The following is an 18354-nucleotide window of genomic DNA, read 5'->3' on the forward strand; positions in this document are numbered from 1 at the left end:
AACCACACGGCCTGCCCACCCCCCACCTTCCCCACTCACCACCCTGCTTCCGCAGAGCAACCAGAATGCTTCATCTGAAATGCAACACACATGCCCCCCTCGCGCTCTGCCTACTCTGGGATAAAGCCCCCCTGTGCCCCTCCTCCAGCCTCACCGCTATCTTCCCTCCCGCAAAGCTCCGGTGCTCCCCGCCCTACCCGCCCCTGTGGGACAGCTCCCGCGCCCCCTGCTGGAAATGCCTGCCTTAATCCTGTATTCAAGCCGCCGATCCGAGCTTCTTCAGAAACTCAGCTCCGGAGCGCCCCCTGTGGCAAAGCCGCCGCCCCGCTCCGGGATGAGCTCCAAGGGCTCCCCCAGCTCCCTGGGTACCCACACGCCCCCTATCGTTTCTGGTGTTATTTTGAAATGGTCGGCTAAGAGGACTCAATTTCTTGAGCTAGATCTTGGGGAGGGGCTGGAAACGAGCCACCTTGTGTCTTAGCACACCTGTGACCACCCCCACCCCGCCCCCCAGCACCTAGAAGAGTGCCCAGCTGGTGCTGTGATGAGGAATGATCTCTGCACTAACCTGGGTTGGGCACACGGACAGCCTGAAGCCATAAAAGAAATGGGTTTACACTGCTCTAATGATCTGATCCTGCCTCTTCTCTTTAGAGCACGTGGAGAAAGCCTTGTCTGGGTTTCAGAGCATCCCAGAATCAAAGTCTGTAAGGAAAAGCAACTGAAGGGATAGTCGGTGACCAGCCTTTTTCACAGAGAAGCAATATGGTCCAGAGATGGGAGTAACTTGCTCACGCCCCACCGGGAGTGGGGCAGAGCTGGGGCCAGGCTTCATGTTCTTAATCCCACTTCAGCAGTCTTCCTCTCTGCCCGGTGCCCAGGTCCTGGAGAGGAATGGGGGTGGGACAAGAACAAAAGTATGGACAGGGCTGAGCAAACTGGTAGCAGCCCTTGGGCACCTTGGGCACAGTGATAGTCCTGCCCCTCCCACTGCCCCCCTCCACCAGACCACAGAGGCTCTGGTCAACTCTGGCTCTTGTCCAGCCTTTGGGCCTGCCTCCCCAACAGTTTGTCTTTACTCATGTTTGTTGGACAATCTCAGAGTGCTGGATGACTTTTTCAAAGACAACTCAAACTGAGAGCTGGAAGGGCTGGGGTGGGGGCAGGGCCTGAGAGGGAAGGCAAAAGGGACCTAGTGAGGGCTGGGTTCACAGCTCCCATCTCAGCGGCCAAAATCACAAGGTCAGTTCAATTCCTATAATCTTGGAGCCCATGAAGAATAGAATAAGGAGACAACTGACCCGATGAATCAGGGAAAGTTTTTTCTCTTCTTTGTATTATGGACAATAAGACAATTTAGTGACAGTCCTCAAGGCTTATGTGAAGGGCTATGAGGGAGAACAAGATGATTTCCTCTTTCTTCCTTTTTTCTTGAAAAATGAAAGGAACGGAGTCTCTTGCAGCAGGAGGGAGCTGGGCCAGGTTCTGGAAGGTGCAATCTCATAGGAGAGTTGGGCACAGGAAGTCCAGGATGTATCCAGAGCCCTGCACAGAGCTCCCAGGCTCCAGAAAATGTCTGGACCTCAGCGCGCTCCACTCCGTGGAGCTCCTTGCCCTGCTTGACTTCATCCCTCCCTCCTCACCCCTACATACTGCCCCTCACTCTCGGGCTCTCCTCTACGCTTCATGTTGGGCTCTGTCCCCAACACCCAGCCCACAAAACGATGCACCTGGCTTAGTCTCCTCCCCCTCCCTCTGTCTCAGCCTCAGGACACTGACAGGACCTGGGCCTCCTCACCACGATGAACTCACTGGTCTCTTGGCAGCTGATGCTTCTCCTCTGTGCCACTGTCTTCAGGGAAACATTTGAAAAGGAAGCACCCATGGAGAACCCTGGACCGACAGGTATGCATCGTCTGGGAGGAAAGGGGGGAGTTGCTACAAAAGGAGAGGGAGGCTAGTCTACTGATGTGAGTTTCACACTGCATTTAATGGGAACCTAAGACTAACCCATGCAACGTATTTGGGGACCCCATTAATCTTGCAAGTAAGGGATGGCTTACTGCTCTCTCTGGGCATCCGTGGGCCTCCCTAGGTTCAGGTGCTTGTTAACCACTGAGCTCCTTCATGGTCTTCTTCCACTGTGTGCTCTGCTCTACACCAGCCACCTGTCTGAGCAGATCTGTTGGGGAGGAATTTACTAGGCAAGTTTCTTTCATCAGTGATCTCGGGCCCTTTGTGGGGAATTGGAAAAAAAAAAATAAAGACTTAAACAAAAGGACAGATCCTTACTACCTGTCAACCTTATGAGTCCATGTGCAACTGATTAGCTGGAGAAACTGAGGCCCGAAGATAAAGACGCCTCCCCAAAGTCAACCAAATGCCACAGCATCCCAGCAGGTGCGGGAGCTGCCAAGAGTGTGTCTCTGAGGGGCACAAGCCCGTCCCTGAGACAGAAGTTGTGGGCTTAACACTGCTTGGGGGTCAGGTTCCTGGGCAAACTAGCAAGGGGCTTAGCCTCTCCGGCCTGCAGTTCTGCTCTGGAACTCGGAGTGTACCCTCTACACAGGGATACCATCCAGCCCGGAAGATAGCCCAGAGCAAAGAGGGTATGGCCCTGTGTGGGGGAGGAGGGGGTTCTTGGCCAACAGTGTCTTTTCTCCCGGGATCAGTTATTCTTTCTGGCTGAGGGAGGCTCCCCCACAGAATAACCCTCCCATAGCCCCAGGGACGTTGACCTGTTGGCTCTTTCAGGCAAATGGCTTTAGGTGAGGCCAGAAACGGTATAGCCTGAGCAGTAATCCTACCACAGGGATGATGGGCTTAGCGGGGAAGGAAGCCATCATCCCTCCCGCCTCAGCCAGGCCCGAAGCAAGGCAGGAGGGGCATTCTAGAAAGACGAGCATTAACTCTGAACCACGCCCACACTCCTCTTCTCCAAAGCATGCCAAGGCATTGAGGAGCAGGGCCCAAAGCCAACGACCCCCCCCAACACACACCCACTCACACACCAAGCCTCATTTCCACTAATCTCGTGCCACTATTGGCTGGGGTTCTTGTCTACTCGGAGCTAGCGGCACTATTTTCCTGCCAAAAATTAGAGTGAACTTAACAAGCCTTTTGCATGTGAAGTGGGTTCCAAATTAGCCTTGTTAGCCCTCAGCGTGAAGGGGAGAGATTATACCGACAGTGGGGGAGGTGAGCAGGTCAAGGTGACCCAGATCATTTCCCATTCTTCACAGAGTCCTCCTGGAGCTTATTAGGGGTCAGAGTAATTGGGGAGGACTATGGGGCACAGTGGTCCTAGTTCTGTTCTCGTTTCTGTAACTACAAGCTGTTCATTCACTTTTATATATTTAATAAGCATCTGAGGCCCTACTGCAGGCACCTCACTGTTTCAAGCACTCAGAGAAAGAGCTGAATGAACATGGCTCCCACCGCCCCAGGAGCTCCCGCGCGGGGCAGGAGCCCGATGCAGAGACAGGAGGGAGGGCCCGGCAGGGAGCCAAGAGCGGCAAAGCTGAGTGTCCAGCAAATACTGCAGGCTTATTTCCAAGCTCTACCGCGTTTGCTTCCAAAAAAGAAATAATTTAATATAAAAGATGTTTAAGATCATCCTGGAAAACCTTTGAAACCGAAGCTGTGTAGAAAGAGAGGAGCCATCCGAGCTGAGACGGCAGGGTCCCGCCTCGCCTTGTGCTCTGGGCTTCCTAGAGGTCAAAGAAAGGGACGTGAGCCGGTGTTCCAAAGCCGTCTTTCCCGGGCCCTGCCCTCACCGCAGCCTCTCTCCGTGGCTCTGTCCTAGGCCAGCGGCTGGGACCCCAGGCCCTCCTGGCCCCGTGGGAGCAGAGCCAGCGGTGCGCAGAGAGGAAAGCAGCAGGGGCTCAGTCCAGCCGGCGGGGGGCTTCGCTGTGTCCGCCTCCCGAGAGCCCCGCGGGGCCCCAGCGGCGGGGCCTGTGCGCCCCCCGCAGCCGCCTGATCCCCGCCCCCCGGGGCTCGGTGCTGGTTCAGCGGGAAAAGGACCCGTTCGCCTACAACTGGAACTCCTTCGGCCTGCGCTACGGCAAGCGGCAGACTGGGCCTCCCGCGAGGCTGGGCGGGGGCGCCTGGCGTGGCTGAGCACGGGGTGCAGGTGGGCGGCGGGGGGCGTGAACTTCACACCCGGACTAGGGAACCGGGCTTGCGGGGTTGGTGGGAGGGTAGGGCAGTGGGAAGGGGACTGGAGTTTCCGTCCGGAAGTAATAAAGGGAAAGCTGCCGACACACCGAGTGATTTGTGGCTAATTTCCGCGAGCAGACGAGACTGTTTTCCTTCTCTCCTCACTTGGATCTTTTGCTGATTGTAAGATAGCTTTTCGCGTTATCAAGCACAGATAACAGTGCTTTTCGAACTAGAGACGCAAAGGACCAGATTGGTTTTTTTCCCCAGTCTGGGGCAGATCAATACTTACAAACACACACAGCGAATCACTAAAAAACTGAAAAATTTTTTTAAATAACTGAAGAGAAACCCAAACTGGATGCTGTTTCGGTCTTTCAGCAATATCGGGTTTCTGTTAAAATTCTGAAGCTGTCTTCATGCCTAGGCTTCTCTGATTGCCCACAGGTTACAACATTTTGCAGAGGGCAATGAGCCTTGGCCCTCACCCTGAGCAGCACTTGATCTAGGCCTGGGGGAGACAGTGTCTGTATACAGCCAGCGGGACAGCTTGATCTGGAAGACGATGCCAACCACTGCCCTGTCCGCTGGAGTTTAAAGATCACCGCAGCCCCACAGTCAGACCGCCGCTGGGGCGCTCCAACCGAGGCCCTGATGCCCTACTCCGCATGCAAGGGGGTGTCAGAAATGGTCAGGCCGTCCATGCCCTTCCCTCAGGGAAAGCCCCGGAGGGGTCCAGTTCTTGATGTGTATCTCTTTTCTGCACCCTTGGATTCACCCAGAGGGCTGGGCGTGTGGTAGCTCCATTTTCACAGGTGAGAACCCTGAGGGTCTGAAAGATACATAACTCCCTGAAGGCACACAGCCCCTGACCAGCGAGCCTCATCAGGCTCCCAACACCAGCACCTGGCTCCCCCGCTTTACAGTCAGCCCTGAGACTCCATCTGAGCCAGCCAGGCCCGACATCGGAAAGGTCAGTCTGCCTTGTGGGGACATTCTTGGAGGCCCCCTAGGAGAGCTGGGGCGTTGGTTGCTGCAGTAAGTAGTAGAAGCTGGTCAGTAGGGAAACGGAGAGGAAATCCACCCCTCCGCCCACAGGAAAACCCAGCCCTATTAGGAGCCCACACCTACTCCTACCCTGCTTGGTCTGGGATGGAAATGTTCTTTCCCAGAAGGATTATGGGGCCACCGGCGTCCCGTGAAGCGCCCCAGTGTTCCACCCATTACAGAAACCAGGACTCCACTGAATGAAGGCGGATGCGTTGCTATAGCAATGAGATAGGCTGCCATGGGAACAGGACAACCTGCCCCACCCCCATCTCTACCCTGAAACCGTCTTCCAGGATCTTTCCAATTATCCCTGCTGCGGTGAGCTCTCGTCCTAGCACCGCAAGACAGGGCCACGTGGTTGGTGTTTCCAAGGCCCTTCCTCCCCCAAACAGCCTTAGGGTGCCTCTCTGTGCCTCTGGGAGAGGAGTCATCAACACCAATCTGAGAAGTGAGTTCTCCTATTCTCTCTGATCCAGTCCTCTCTCTAATGAAGACTGTGGGTGGGAAGAGGCTGAGGGGTCTCAAATGTGCTGTTAGGCAGCCCAGCTTTACAAAAGTCCCTGCGGAGCCCCCCTCATCCTTCCTCACAGCCTTAGGTTTAGGCAGATAGGAGATAAGAGCACGGACGTGTGTGTGTGTACATGTGTGTGCACATGTGCGTGTGTGTGCACGCACGCGCGTGCTGCTTCAGGGAGAGGCTCTGTCTTACAAGCAAGCCTGTCTGTGTGAAGGGGGCGTGTGGAAGGAGTGAATATGAGAACCACATGCACGTTCATACACACGTGTCTATGTGACCCTGTGTGTGCTGTGGGCCCCTCTAACTACATTCCAGGCTTTATCAAGTGCCCCTCAGGGCACCCGTTCTAGCCGAGTCAGAAGCCCAGTTTCAGCAGGAGGGGAGCTGGTTCCCTGCTTCTTGCCCCAGGACTGCAGCCTGGAAGACTCCAGGCTTTCCAGTTCTTCGCCCCGTATCTTGGGACAAGGGGATCTTTGGTTTCATAGGGTTCCCAGCCTGACTCTGCTCCCTAAATTGGAAGGAAGGTTCAATGCAGGCTGGAGGCTGTGAGGGGCTATACACATTCCTGGCCCCAGGGGCTCCCATCAGCCTCTCCAGACTTTCTGGGTGAGCCGGGATTGCTAGGGCACGGGAGCCCGTGGCATGGTGGTAAGCCTGCCTAGGGCACTCACACCCATTCCTTCCTGGGATCTCTGGACAGTCCCCAAGGGACCAATAATCAGGAGGGTCTGGGCTGGAGGAAGGGAAGGAGGCAGGGTCTTTTCCCAAGTTCCACCCCTTTTGGGAAGCCTGTTAGAATAGCAGGCAGCTGGTCTCGCATCCCCGTGGAAAGGCATGGGGGGCAGTCATGTTTCTGCCTCGAGTATCACTCGTCCTATATTGACAAGGAACGGGCAAGTACAAGCAGTGTGCTAGGCTGCCCCCTTCGTCCTCAGAGCAACCGCATGAGATGCGCAATGTCATTCCCTTGGACAAAAGAGAGAAACTGAGGCTGGGGGAGGGTATGGGACATGCCCAAAGTTACATAGCAGAAAAGCTCCAGAGCTGAGAGCTCGGTCCCCCACATTTTCACTCCAAACACCACAGTCTCCCTATACACCGCTATGGTCCCTTTCTCTCCAGCCCTGTTGTGCCTGGGGCCACCCCTTTCCCTGCATGATTTGTCTTGGGGAGCAGGGCTGGCAGCCAGTGTGACCCCGAACTGATCCCTCTCCAGCTTTTTTAAAAAGATTTATTATTATTTATTAGAGAGATGGAGAGAGAATGCAAGTAGGCAGAGCGGCAGGCAGAGAGAGAGAGAGGGAGAAGTAGGCACTCCGCTGAGCTGGGACTCGATCCCAGGACCCTGGGATGATGACCCGAGCCGAAGGCAGCCGCTTAACTGACTGAGCCACCCAGACGCCTCACCTCTTCAGCTTTGATAACAACACCGTCAAGGTCACCGAAGACCAGAGCAGGCCTCCTCCCCTCCAAGCTCCTGTCAAGGGCCAGGCATCTGAATTTTGCCCTTTTGTTCTCCTTCTCTCTCTGGAAGCGGCCTCTGTAGTCTTGGCATGACTTGGTCACAGGGCATGACGGGAGGCAAGTCCAGGGAGAGCCAGCCGGGCCTTCCTCACCTTCAGTGCGGGCTGCCAGTCTACAGCCGTCAGAGCCCAGTGCATCTCCGTGCTTGCCGCAGAGCTGGGAGCCCTGGGACAGGACACACGGCCCCGCGCTTCACCACCTTCTCAGGTTCTGTCCTTCTCAGGTTCTGTTTGCTTCTGTTTTCTTGAAAGCTGCCCAATATAGTCTCTCTTTTTTTTTTTTTAAAGATTTTATTTACTTATTTGACAGACAGAGATCACAAGTAGGCAGAGAGACAGAGAGAGAAGAGGAAGCAGGCTCCCTGCTGAGCAGACAGCCTGATGTGGGGCTCGATCCCAGGACCCTGGGATCAAGCCCTGAGCCAAAGGCAGAGGCTTTAACCCACTGAGCCACCCAGGCGCCCCTGTCCAATATAGTCTTAACTACTGTCCTTTCAGTGTGTTACCTCCACAAAACCTTTAAAAAGTACCACTTTGGACACATGGCTGTCTGCTCCCTCCCAAAGCCCCTTACGAAAGACACCAAATGAACAGAGAGGTATGAATTCTCAAGGACAAAGAGAAGGGACAGGAAGCCGCAGCAAATGAGAAATAATGAGCAGATTTTGAAGATGGCAAGTAGACAAAGGGCTTGGCAGAATGAGGGAAGCTGCCACCTCAATGCCAGCAAAGGAGGTTCCTGAGGCACGCCAGGACAGTCTCGGGACTGGGAGGTGCTGGGCTGAATTCTGGACTGAAAATGGCAGAGGCAGCATTGGGGTGCTGGCTGGAAATCCAAACACAGAGCACTCAGACTGCTGCATCCCCCCTCCCCACTCCACACAGCCAGCTACGCCCCGGGAAGAGGCTAGAGCTTCGTCCCTTGAGGACACAGTGGAGATTTTGAGTCATGGGGACACAGGCACCATGAAGTTGGAGCTGAAGAGGGTAGCTAAAAAGATAGGGACAGTGTGAAAGTCTGAGGATGTCTGTCCAGCCCCATCCCAAATCTCTCTTCCCAGATGTAAGTAGCAAAGTGTTACCTCCCCAGAGAGAAGGCCCCAGAGAGAAGACCTCGGGTATGGACATCGGAGGTGCCTGTCTTCCTCCATCTGGGATGCTCTAACAAAATAGTATAGACTGGGTGGCTTAGAAACAACAGAAATTTGGGGATGCCTAGGGGGCTCAGTCAGTTAAGCATTTGCCTTTGACTCTGGTCATGATCCCAGGGTCCCAGGAGCGAACCCTGCACCAGGCTCCCTGCCCAGTTGAGAGTCTACTTCTCCCTCTGACCCTGCCCCTCTTGTGCTCTCTCTCTCACTCACTCACTCTCAAGTAATTAAATAAAATCTCCAAAAACAACAACAACAGAAATGTTTTTCTCACAGTTCTGGAGGCTGGAAGTCGAAGATCAAGGTGGCTCAGATTCACTGTTTGGTAAGGGTCCACTACCTAGTTTATGATGGCTGTCTTTTTGCTGTGTCCACACATGGCCGGAAGGAGGAGGGACCTCTCTGAGGTCTCTTTTCTTAGGGGACTAATCCCACTCAAGAGGGCTCTACCCTCATGACCCTATCACCTCCCAAAGGCCCCACCTCCAAATACCATCACTTTGGGGGGTAGGATTTCAACATATGACTTTGAGAAGACACAAGCATTCAGTCTACAGTAGTGCTCCAGAGAAAAGCCAGCTCAGAACCCCCATCTAAAGTGGGGTGACCTGGCATAAGCCTGCTGTGCACACTGAATTTCTAGGCCATGCCACCTGACTCTCAACCATGAACCGAGAGCCACAGAGTCCTGGGGATTTGCAAAAAACCTCATCTGGATGGAGACCAAACCAAAGAAACACAAAGAACACAGAGACATCATTTAAAACAAAAAAACAAACCAACGGGTCTGTAATTAATATCCTCGAGGGGCATAAGAGAGAATTCTACATCCATAAAACAAGTAGTGGATGCAATAAACGAAGAAATAGTCAAGAATTAGAAAAGGCCCTTGGAAGTATAAAATATAGGAGAAAAAAATGCATGGAAAAATTGAAGAGTTGGGAACCTAAAGTTAAGGAAATCTCCTAGAAAGTAAATTAAAAAAAGAAACCCCAGGAGAGGAGCACCTGGCTGGCTCAGTCGGTTGTGATGCCTTAAAAATAAAATCTTAAAAAAAGAGAGAGAGAGAGAGAGAACTCAGGAGATAAAATATACAATACTTAGAAAACAAACAACTTGCAGTATGCTACTAATGCGAGTTCCAGAAGAGAGAAGAGAGCATAGGAGGGAAGAAATGATCAAGGAATCAAATGCAAGACAGTTTTCCAGAACGAACGGAAGCACATGGATTTCCAGATTGAGGGCACCGCTGAACCCTGGAAGAGACCCACACCAGGGACCCGGGAACGGTGGCCCACGCCCCCCCCCCACCCCCGTGATAAAGCCACCGGAGCGACTAGACTCAAGAGTGGCACCAGACTTGTGAAAATCCGAAAAACAACTTCCAATTTCAGAGGGAAAATATATTTCAACCTAGAATTCTATTCACACCCAAACTAGAAAGAGGAAGTGTGGAACGGAAACATTTGTAGATGAGCCAGGCCTGGAAGCGTTGACTTGTCTGGCAGGCTCTCTCGCAAAGCTCTAAACGCATGCTCAGTTGGCAGAAGTGCAGCCTGAGGACAGGAGCACCCCCCACCCCCAGCCTGGACGCAGTGGGGAGCCGCCAAGAGGGCCCCAGGCCACCGCGTGTTGCCAGGGGGCGCCTCGGTGGCTCCGGCGGTTGGTGGGCCCACTCCTGGTTCCAGCTCAGGTCAGGATCTGAGAATCGGAGCAAGTGGAGTCGGCTTGAGATTCTCTCTCTCCTTCTGCCCCTTCTCCCTCTCTCCCCGCCTCTCTTAAAAAAAAAAAAAAAAAAAAAGTGTGCCGCCAGCCTGGGAACTGGGGGCTTCCAGGAGAAAATCCCACTGATGAGTCCGTGAACATGGCACGAGGCAGGGAGGGGGTTTGGAGTTTGGAGGATCCGGGCGGAATTCACAGGCTCAGAGGAAAACAAGGGGTGGGAAGAAGACGAAGGAGTTTTCAGTAATGAACTTAAGGAAAAGCAAAAAAATTACATGGGGAAAGAATTGCATTATACACTGTGAACAATAATTGAATTATAATAATGTAAACACTGACTTCTGATTTTGTCAAAATTGGAGGGGTGGATTATGAGAGAAATCTTCATCTGCCATGAAAGGAAATCAATAAATAATGTATGAGATAGAAAAAATTAAGAAACGGAAGGAGGAGCATAACCTTGGGAAGTATAAAAGACCGACAATAGCAAATAGCCCAGAGAGTCCAAAGGTTGTGTTGTCTCAGGGCGCCTGGGTGGCTCAGTCGGTGAAGGGTCTGCCTTCCGCTCCCGTCATGATCTTCCCGTCCTGGGGTCCTGGGATAGAGGCCCGCTTTAGGCTCCCTGCTCAGCAAGAGGTCTGCTTCTCCCCACCCTCCACCCCCACTAGTGCTCTCTCTCGAATAAATATATAAAATCTTAGAAAAAAAAAAAAGGTGGTGCCTCTGTGTAGCAGGACTGAGGGCTGGGGCTGGAAGCTGGGGGGTGGGCAGTGAGGGGACGGAAGGGGGAACTGGGGGCTGGGGCAGGACTCATGACTGCTAGGTTTCATTATCAGCCTTTTAGTTCTATTTTTTTTTTAAGATTTTATTTAAATAATAAGAGAGAGATCACAAGTTGGTGGAGAGGCAGGCAGAGAGAGAGGGGGAAGCAGGCTCCCTACTGAGCAGAGAGCCCAATGCGGGGCTTGATCCCAGGACCCTGAGCTGAAGGCAGAGGCTTTAACCCACTGAGCCACTCAGGTGCCCCTGGGTTTTTTTTTGTTTTTTTTTTTAACTAGAGTGTTTATTTTTCTGTAAGAGATGGCTGGCTCAGTCAGTAGAGCATGTGACTCTTGATCTTGGGGTTGTGAATTCAAGTCCCATGTTGGGCATAGATCTTACTTTAAAAAAAAAAAAAAAAGATGGAAGGTAGGAAAAACGAGAGAGAGGGAGGGAAGGAGGGAGAAAGGAAGAGGTCCATTTTCTAGGAAGTGTGTTCTTGGGGTATCTTTTCCCTAACAACCCTGCCCCACCCCAGCTATCCTCCTGCCGGTGACACATTAGCACCTAAACCCCTAAGCACCTTCCATCAGACACTCAGCCTGCATCACCACCACTGTCCCCACCACCACACACACTCACACACACACACTCTCTCTCTCTCTCCCTCCCTCCACTGAGAGCTCCTTTATTTGCATGCCATCCTCTGGCAAAGGGATCTTTCCAGTTTAAGCTTTTTTGGATAATGAAACAGAACTCCGTCGCCATTTGGGGGAAAGCAGTTTATAAACTTTCTCGTTTTCAAGCCTCAGGGTTTGGCGTCTGGTCCCAGGATCCTGGGTGCATCTCGTCTCAGGAACACCCACTGACCAGAATCTCCCACCAGCCCCTGCCAGTCCTCTCTTCCCCTCAGCCCCCGCAGCTCCCAAGACCTGTGTGACCTGCCTCCCATTTTCCTGCATCATCACCTGAACAGGCCTCCGGTTGGGATCACCCCAACCCCATGGCTAAGTTCCTGTTCCTCCAAGGTTCCCAGAACAAGCCGATAAGGACACTTGATCCTCTCTGCCCCTGCCCCGCGCTCTGAGGCTCTGGTCCCAGCCCCGCGGCCTCCTCCAGAGCTCTCCAAGTAATTACTGCTGGAGGACCCACCCACGCACGGCAGCCTGGGCTGATGATTAAACTCCATTCTGGGTCTTTCTTTCCCTCTCGAGGCCCCAGCTGCTCATCGCTGCTGAGCTCAGTTCCCCCATCTGATTGAAAAATTCCTCCAAGCAGCCAGCTGGGGCCCTCCAGGGGTGGGGAGTTCAGCGCGATGTGCGCAGGAGGTCAGGTGGAAGAAAGACATGTCTGTTTTTTTATCTTTTCTCCTGCTTCCCTGTTCACTCTTTATGGACAGACGCAGGACCAGCCGGAAGACGTTTCTCTCCCTGACCCAGAAGGTCAATTTCCACCTTCTTACCCCTTCCCCAAGGCGGCGGTCAGGGCAAGAGTTACCCGCTAAATTAACGATGGCCGGAATAGATCCATGCCCCGCTCTCAACAGCATAAATCAGGCTCTTGGAGCAGCTAGGCTTCTCTCCCTCCCTCCTCAGCCCCCACTCAGCTCTCCCAGCCTTGGTCACAACACCCGAATCTCCTTGGGATCAGTATCATGGAGCGAAGTGGGATTTGGGGCCATTTTTAGAGAAACTGTGGGTGCCTTTTGTCTCCTGAGAGAGACCCGGGCTCCGGAAGCCCCAACCCCACCGCGCACACACGGCCGTGGGATCTGACCAGAGGGCCAGGCTCGGGCAGGATTTATGCTTTCCCTGTCGGGTTCTCATGTCCGGGCTCTGCCCCCACTGGGAAAGGGCAGGTGTAACACAACCCTTCCCTTGGCCTCCACCAGCTCCACGACCCCCCGACCTCGAGGTGACGCAGCCTGGGGCCTTAGATGTGGGATCCTGGGGAGCCTCCATGAGAAGAAATGGACCCTGGGCTGACGGGGGCTTGGGAGATAGCCCGATAAGGGGCCCACAGCCCCACACAGTCATAGGGCAGAGAGGAGAGACTCCCGTGGTACAGCCATCCATCTCCCTCTGGATTATCCCCAAGACAATGGAAATGGTAGAGTCACACGTCGGGCCCCCTGGCAGAAAGTCCGGACCCACAGAATCCTAGATCCCAGGGCTGACTGTCCCAGGATCAGGGCATACCTCCCGGCAGGGTACTCGCTCTCATTGGGCAGTGCCGAATGCTAGCCCATTCTTCCCTGGAAGCCAGCTAAACCCGGGCTCTTTCTCCCTGCCACTCCTACCCCAGGGCCTCACTTCTGTACCACGGGACTGTACCAACAGGTCTGGCTCTGCTCCCCTGGGAAGATCCTTCTAGAGCTTTCTCTCCTGGCTCAGCCTCTGTGCGTGGAGAGCCCTCTAGGAAACCTCAGGATCCTTGCTGATTCCCACTCCAGACCATGAACTGCCTGCTTGGATGTAGGACCTGGTCTCTGGTCTCAGGCTCCCGGGTCGAGGAGTTCAGAAGGGGGCCTGAGGGGAGCTGGGAAAAGAGCAAGGAACAGCTGCCTCTATTCCAGCCTCTGAGCCGCAGTGACAGGGGCGGAGGGGGCACCGGAGACAGTCACTTCTGGGCACTGCCACCCCGTGGGAGCTGATTCCTTGCCTGGCCTGTCCGCCCACATCCTGGGGGGCCCCTCCTCCATCTCACAGCTGCTCTCCTGTGGGTTGTCCCCACTCCTGACTCACACCTGTGTCCCACAGTTGGTGGCGTTTGGTTAGAGAGTGCCTAGGGCCACAGGGCACCCATGTCTGTGGGCTGGAATCCCCAGGCCTGTCTTTGTCCCAGAAGAGCCTTGTCAACCTAGAATGCATCTCAGGACCCTGCCTCCCCGAGCCGCCGCCACTGCTGCTGGGTGTCCAAGCAGCAGCTGGGTGCTGGGCGCTGGCCTTCAAAGAGCTCCCCCACTCCAGGAAGTACCTTGGGGTGGCAGCACTCCCTAGCACCGGGTCGTAGCTGAGCACCCCTCTTTTGAATCCCATGGCTCTGCCAGGCATGTCTGACACCCAGAGCCACACAGAGGGGCTGGGGTCCCAGGGCAAGCGCTCAGCTCATCCCTCCCTGAGCTCTCTGAAGCCCCAGCTACCTCGTCTGAACAGTGGGCACCAGAGCACCCCCTTCCTCGGGCTGCCGAGAGAATAGAGAACACTCCATGGGGCAGGACAGGGGCTCCATAAAGTAGAAGGGGGTCCCTCGCATTCAGAGGCAGCCTCCGGGCTGACTCCCTCTCCGCACTTGCTCTCCCCTGCCCCCTGCTGCTCCTTCTGCTCTGGGCCTTGGAGAGGGGTGCAGGGAGGGAGTGGTTAGTGCCCTGCATCAGCCAGGACAGGTCACAACCTTGTCAGGGTCTCAGATGGGAAAAGAGACCATCTCACCCTTCGGTCCCCCTCCTGAAATTCCCGACTGATTCTCCATCAGCAGAGAGCCTCAAGGTGGGGACAAGTGCGATTCTGGGGCAGGACATCCACCCTTTGGCAGCTGCCCCCCCCCCCACCGGATATGGCTGCCGCAGGGGAGATCCGGGGCCACGCACCAGCTATGAATTAGGACCCATTCCATATACCCCTGCTAGGTCTTGGTTTTCTCCTGTGTTAGAGGAATACTGGTCCACTTGCCTCCCAGGGCTGACGTGGACATTGGGAGGAGACCCTTCTCCCAGGCCCTGGCTCTTTGTGTTGGACCTTCCCCTCCCCCACTCACTGCTGTCATTTCCGGATGTGCCGGTCCCACCCCCTCGTTTATCAAAGACTCTGGCTTCTGACTTACAGCCTTCCTCTACCCTATGCCCTCTGTGATCCTTCTAGATGACATCACCATCCACGCAGATGGTGACCTGGCTGGCACTCTGGCCTCTCGGCTCCTTGAGTGCCCTCCGGCCAAGGACCTCACCCCCATGTCCTGCTCTGGCTTTGCCATCGCTTGTCACTGCTCTACCTTGAAAAAGTCTCGAACGTCCCACCCTTGACCAGCCCTTTGTCGTTTGCCCGCTTTAGGCTTCAGCTGTTCCCACCCCCCCTGCTCGCTCTTTGCTCACGGTCCTCTGCTTGCTTCCCGTTCGTCCTCTGCCCTATGCTGTCCTTCTTTCCCACATCCCCCTTCTAGGCCACGGTCTATCATTCTATACTATTTTTGCCAGGACCCTAAATCCCTTTGTCCCCCCTCTTTGATCACCACACCTGGTACCACCCCAGCCCTGGGTAAAGCCAGCCACACATTGTCTTGGTGTCCGTGCCCCAGCACCCAAGCACTGTGGTGGGAGCAGGGAGGCAGAGGACAGGGCAGACTGGCTTCCAACAAAGGTGTGATCTCCAGCCATTCAATGTCCACCTTCCTCCCAGAAACCCTCTCCGTTTCCCTAGTCAGCTCCTTCTCACTTTCCCTAACTATCTCAAGCCTCCTCCGTGTCCTTCATGCCTCCAGACCCCAGCCATCCCCAAGTCTCAGCAGAGGTCCTTGCTCCCTACTTGTCTGAGAAGCTGACAGTGGCCGCAGAGAAAGGTCCTTGGCTTCCGGGCCTGGCAGGTAAATGACTCCGGGCAGGCCCCCTGCATGCTCGTCTTCCTTTCTCCTGCTCAGGAGTCTTGCAGTGGTGGTCATCCTGCCTCTCCACCGAGTCCTTCCTGGGCACTTAAATATATTCAACCCCCTCCCACCATTAGAAAAAAAGGAGGGGGTCTCCTGGGGGGCTCAGTGGGTTAAGCCTCTGCCTTCAGCTCAGGTCATGGTCTCAGGGTCCCAGGATCGAGCCCTGCATCGGGTTCTCTGCTCAGCAGGGAGTCTGCTTCCTCCTCTTTCTCTCTGGCTGCCTCTCTGCCTACTTGTGATCTCTGTCTGTCAAATAAATAAATATTAAAAAAAAAAAAGAAAGAAAGAAAGAAAGGAGGGAGAGGGGCAGGCAGGGGAACGGAGAGAGAAAGATGCTCACTTGGTCCTCATTCTCTTCCAACCATCACTTCCTCCTTCATTATCCCCAGCTTCTCAGAGTAGCTGCTGGACCATATCACCTTCATCTCCCTACTCCCCATCACTCTCCCACCATCCCTGCCTGGGCTCCCATCCCTCTGCATCACCAAAACAGCTCCCACTAACAGCCCTATGGCCACCTCTCTGCATTTTAACCCACGTCTTGCCTGACCTTGGAGCATCACCTGCCCCTGCTCACTATCCCTCCTTAATTGCTCTCCTCCTTTGGCTTTGGGGACACCTGATGCTTTCCTCCTGCCTCTCTGTCCTCCTTTTTGTGGTCTCCTAGTGCTGGCTCTTTCTCCACCGCTGACTCATGAAAGCTGGAATCTGAGGCTTCCTGGTTCTTTGCTGTCCCCCTGGCTAATTTTATTCACATCTGTGACATTAATGAGCAATTGCAAATCACACATTAATCCTTCACCCAGGTCCACATGTGCACCTGCCACTTCATGTCATACCTGGGACATTTCTTTTTTTTTTTTTTTTTCCTCTCCATCTCCCTTCCACCTGGGATGTTTCAAAGGAACCCCACACTCAACAGGTCCTCAAATTCATGGCCTCCCCAGACCCTTTTCCTTATGGAATCCCACTTCTCTTCCCTGCACCCTCGGCATCACCAGGAGTCCAGAAACCTCTCGCTCCTTCGCTCTCCATATCCCATCCACCACCCAATTTCATTTCCTGAATTTTTTTCTAAGCCATCCAATCTTTTCTCTCTCTACCATGCCCACCTCTCCTGGTCCAACCTAGTTCTGTGGCTGTGGTTGTCTAATGGGCATATGCCACAAGATTCTGGACCATTCTAAAGTCCCTGCTAAGCCACACTGTAGCCGCCATGTCTTTGCAAAACACATCTGGTTACGTCATCATTCCCGTCTTCACCTGCTTGCCGCTTTTTCCCTTCAGTTAAGCACAGCATGGAGCTCAAGAACTTGTCATGGTTTGATCCTTGAGTCAGCTGTGTGGTGAGTTTGGGGACATACCGTCTAAGCTTACAAGCTGACAGCATTCGTTATTGTTAGTGTGATCCTGGGCAAGTTCCTTTCTGAATCCTCCCGTATCTGTTTCCTCATCTATAAAATGGAACAATAAGGGAACTACCTCCCACGGATGTTCATGAGAGTTGAATGCATTAGGCACTTAGAATGGCTTCTGGCACATAAGGAACATTCAGTAAGCATTTGCCCTTCCCATCATCTGCCTTCCCATCTCATCATCTGTCACGCCACTTCCTCTGCTCTCCGTCTAGCCACACTGGCTTTCTTTTGGCCCTTATTGCTCATCGTGCTTCTTCTCTCCACAGGGCCTTTGCACATACTCCTGCCATCCAGACTCTATTTCTTTCCCTCTTCAGCTATTCATTGCCCGCCTATGTGGCCTTCAAATCACAACCTAAGTGTCGTTTCCATAGAGATGACTTCCTGGAGGCCCCTGACTTACTGGTCACCATCATTATTTTATGTTTTTTATGTTATGATGATAATTTACCTCTCCTAGAGACTGTGGGATCCACAAGAGCAGAAATGGTATTTATTCTTGTTACTTTCGTAATCCCAGTGTCTAGAAAAGTATCTGACAAATAATAAGTGTTCGGTGAATATTATCTCATGAATGAAGAGCACAGGCCTATAGGAACGCTTCATAAACATTCTTTCAATCTGACAAGAAAGGTCCCCAGCTCAGAGGGGTTTTAGAATTTTCCCCTGCCCTCAGATCCTTCCCTCACCACCAACAACAGTGCCTGAAAATTCTCCAATAAGAGTTTACACCAGGAAGCACCAGGTCCCCCCGTCATTCAGTGAGGGTGTTAAAATCTCAGAGGACCAAACATTCATTAGCCAACACATTAGTAACAGAGATGAGCTCCTCTGGGTCTTTTTTTTCTTTTAAGTAGGCTCCATGACCACGGCAGGGCTTGAATTCATCACCCTGAAATCAAGGGTCAGATGTTCTACCAGCCAAGCCACACCGGTGCCCCACCTCCTCTAAGTCTTTACTGCTCCCAGCTGGTGCAGAGAGCAGCACCCTGGAGGCAAAGAACACTAGAGTGTCTGGCACCCTCGGGGCTATCCGGCACCTGCCTGGCGCTATAGATTTAAGGACTAGGGCCCAGAGAGGGGAAGGGAGGGGCCCAATGTCACATAGCAAGTTCGTGGTAGAGTCAAAGCCAGAACACAGGTCCCCAGTTCATTCATTTGATAAGTGCTAAGCCACCCTTTGGGCAAGAGGCTGACACACATCCACACAGGTAACTCTGATAGGGGACTGCTGAGGTCCGCGCTCTCCTGGAAGGGCTCGCATCACTCCGTGGAAGCCCACAGCAGAAGGCAGTCAGTTCCAGGCTGAATCGGGGGTCCTGTTGCCCAGCACAGGTGGTGATATTTGAAATGCACGTGGAGGAATGAGGGGGGAGAGGCCAGGAGAGGACATTGGAGGCTGAATAAAAAGCACC

At 53.7% G+C, this 18354-nt stretch overlaps 1 protein-coding gene across 1 annotated transcript; it reads left to right on the plus strand.

The window, feature by feature from the left end:
- The first annotated feature begins 1764 nt into the window (after nucleotides 1-1764).
- KISS1 (KiSS-1 metastasis suppressor) lies at nucleotides 1765-4261 on the plus strand. Its single transcript, XM_080825170.1, has 2 exons — nucleotides 1765-1905; nucleotides 3806-4261. Exons 1-2 carry the CDS (start codon nucleotides 1803-1805, stop codon nucleotides 4117-4119), a joined length of 417 nt encoding a protein of 138 aa, XP_080681296.1. The 5' UTR covers nucleotides 1765-1802; the 3' UTR covers nucleotides 4120-4261.
- Nucleotides 4262-18354: the final 14093 nt, after the last annotated feature.

This window comes from Martes martes, assembly GCF_963455335.1.
Source record: "Martes martes genome assembly, chromosome: 15".
Lineage (NCBI taxonomy): Eukaryota > Metazoa > Chordata > Mammalia > Carnivora > Mustelidae > Martes > Martes martes.

Coding starts and splice junctions, on each gene's coding strand:
- KISS1 (XM_080825170.1), top strand. CDS start 1,803: ATGAACTCACTGGTCTCTTGGCAGCTGATGCTTCTCCTCTGTGCCACT. Junction 1,906..3,805: donor GGAGAACCCTGGACCGACAG/GTATGCATCGTC, acceptor GCTCTGTCCTAG/GCCAGCGGCTGGGACCCCAG.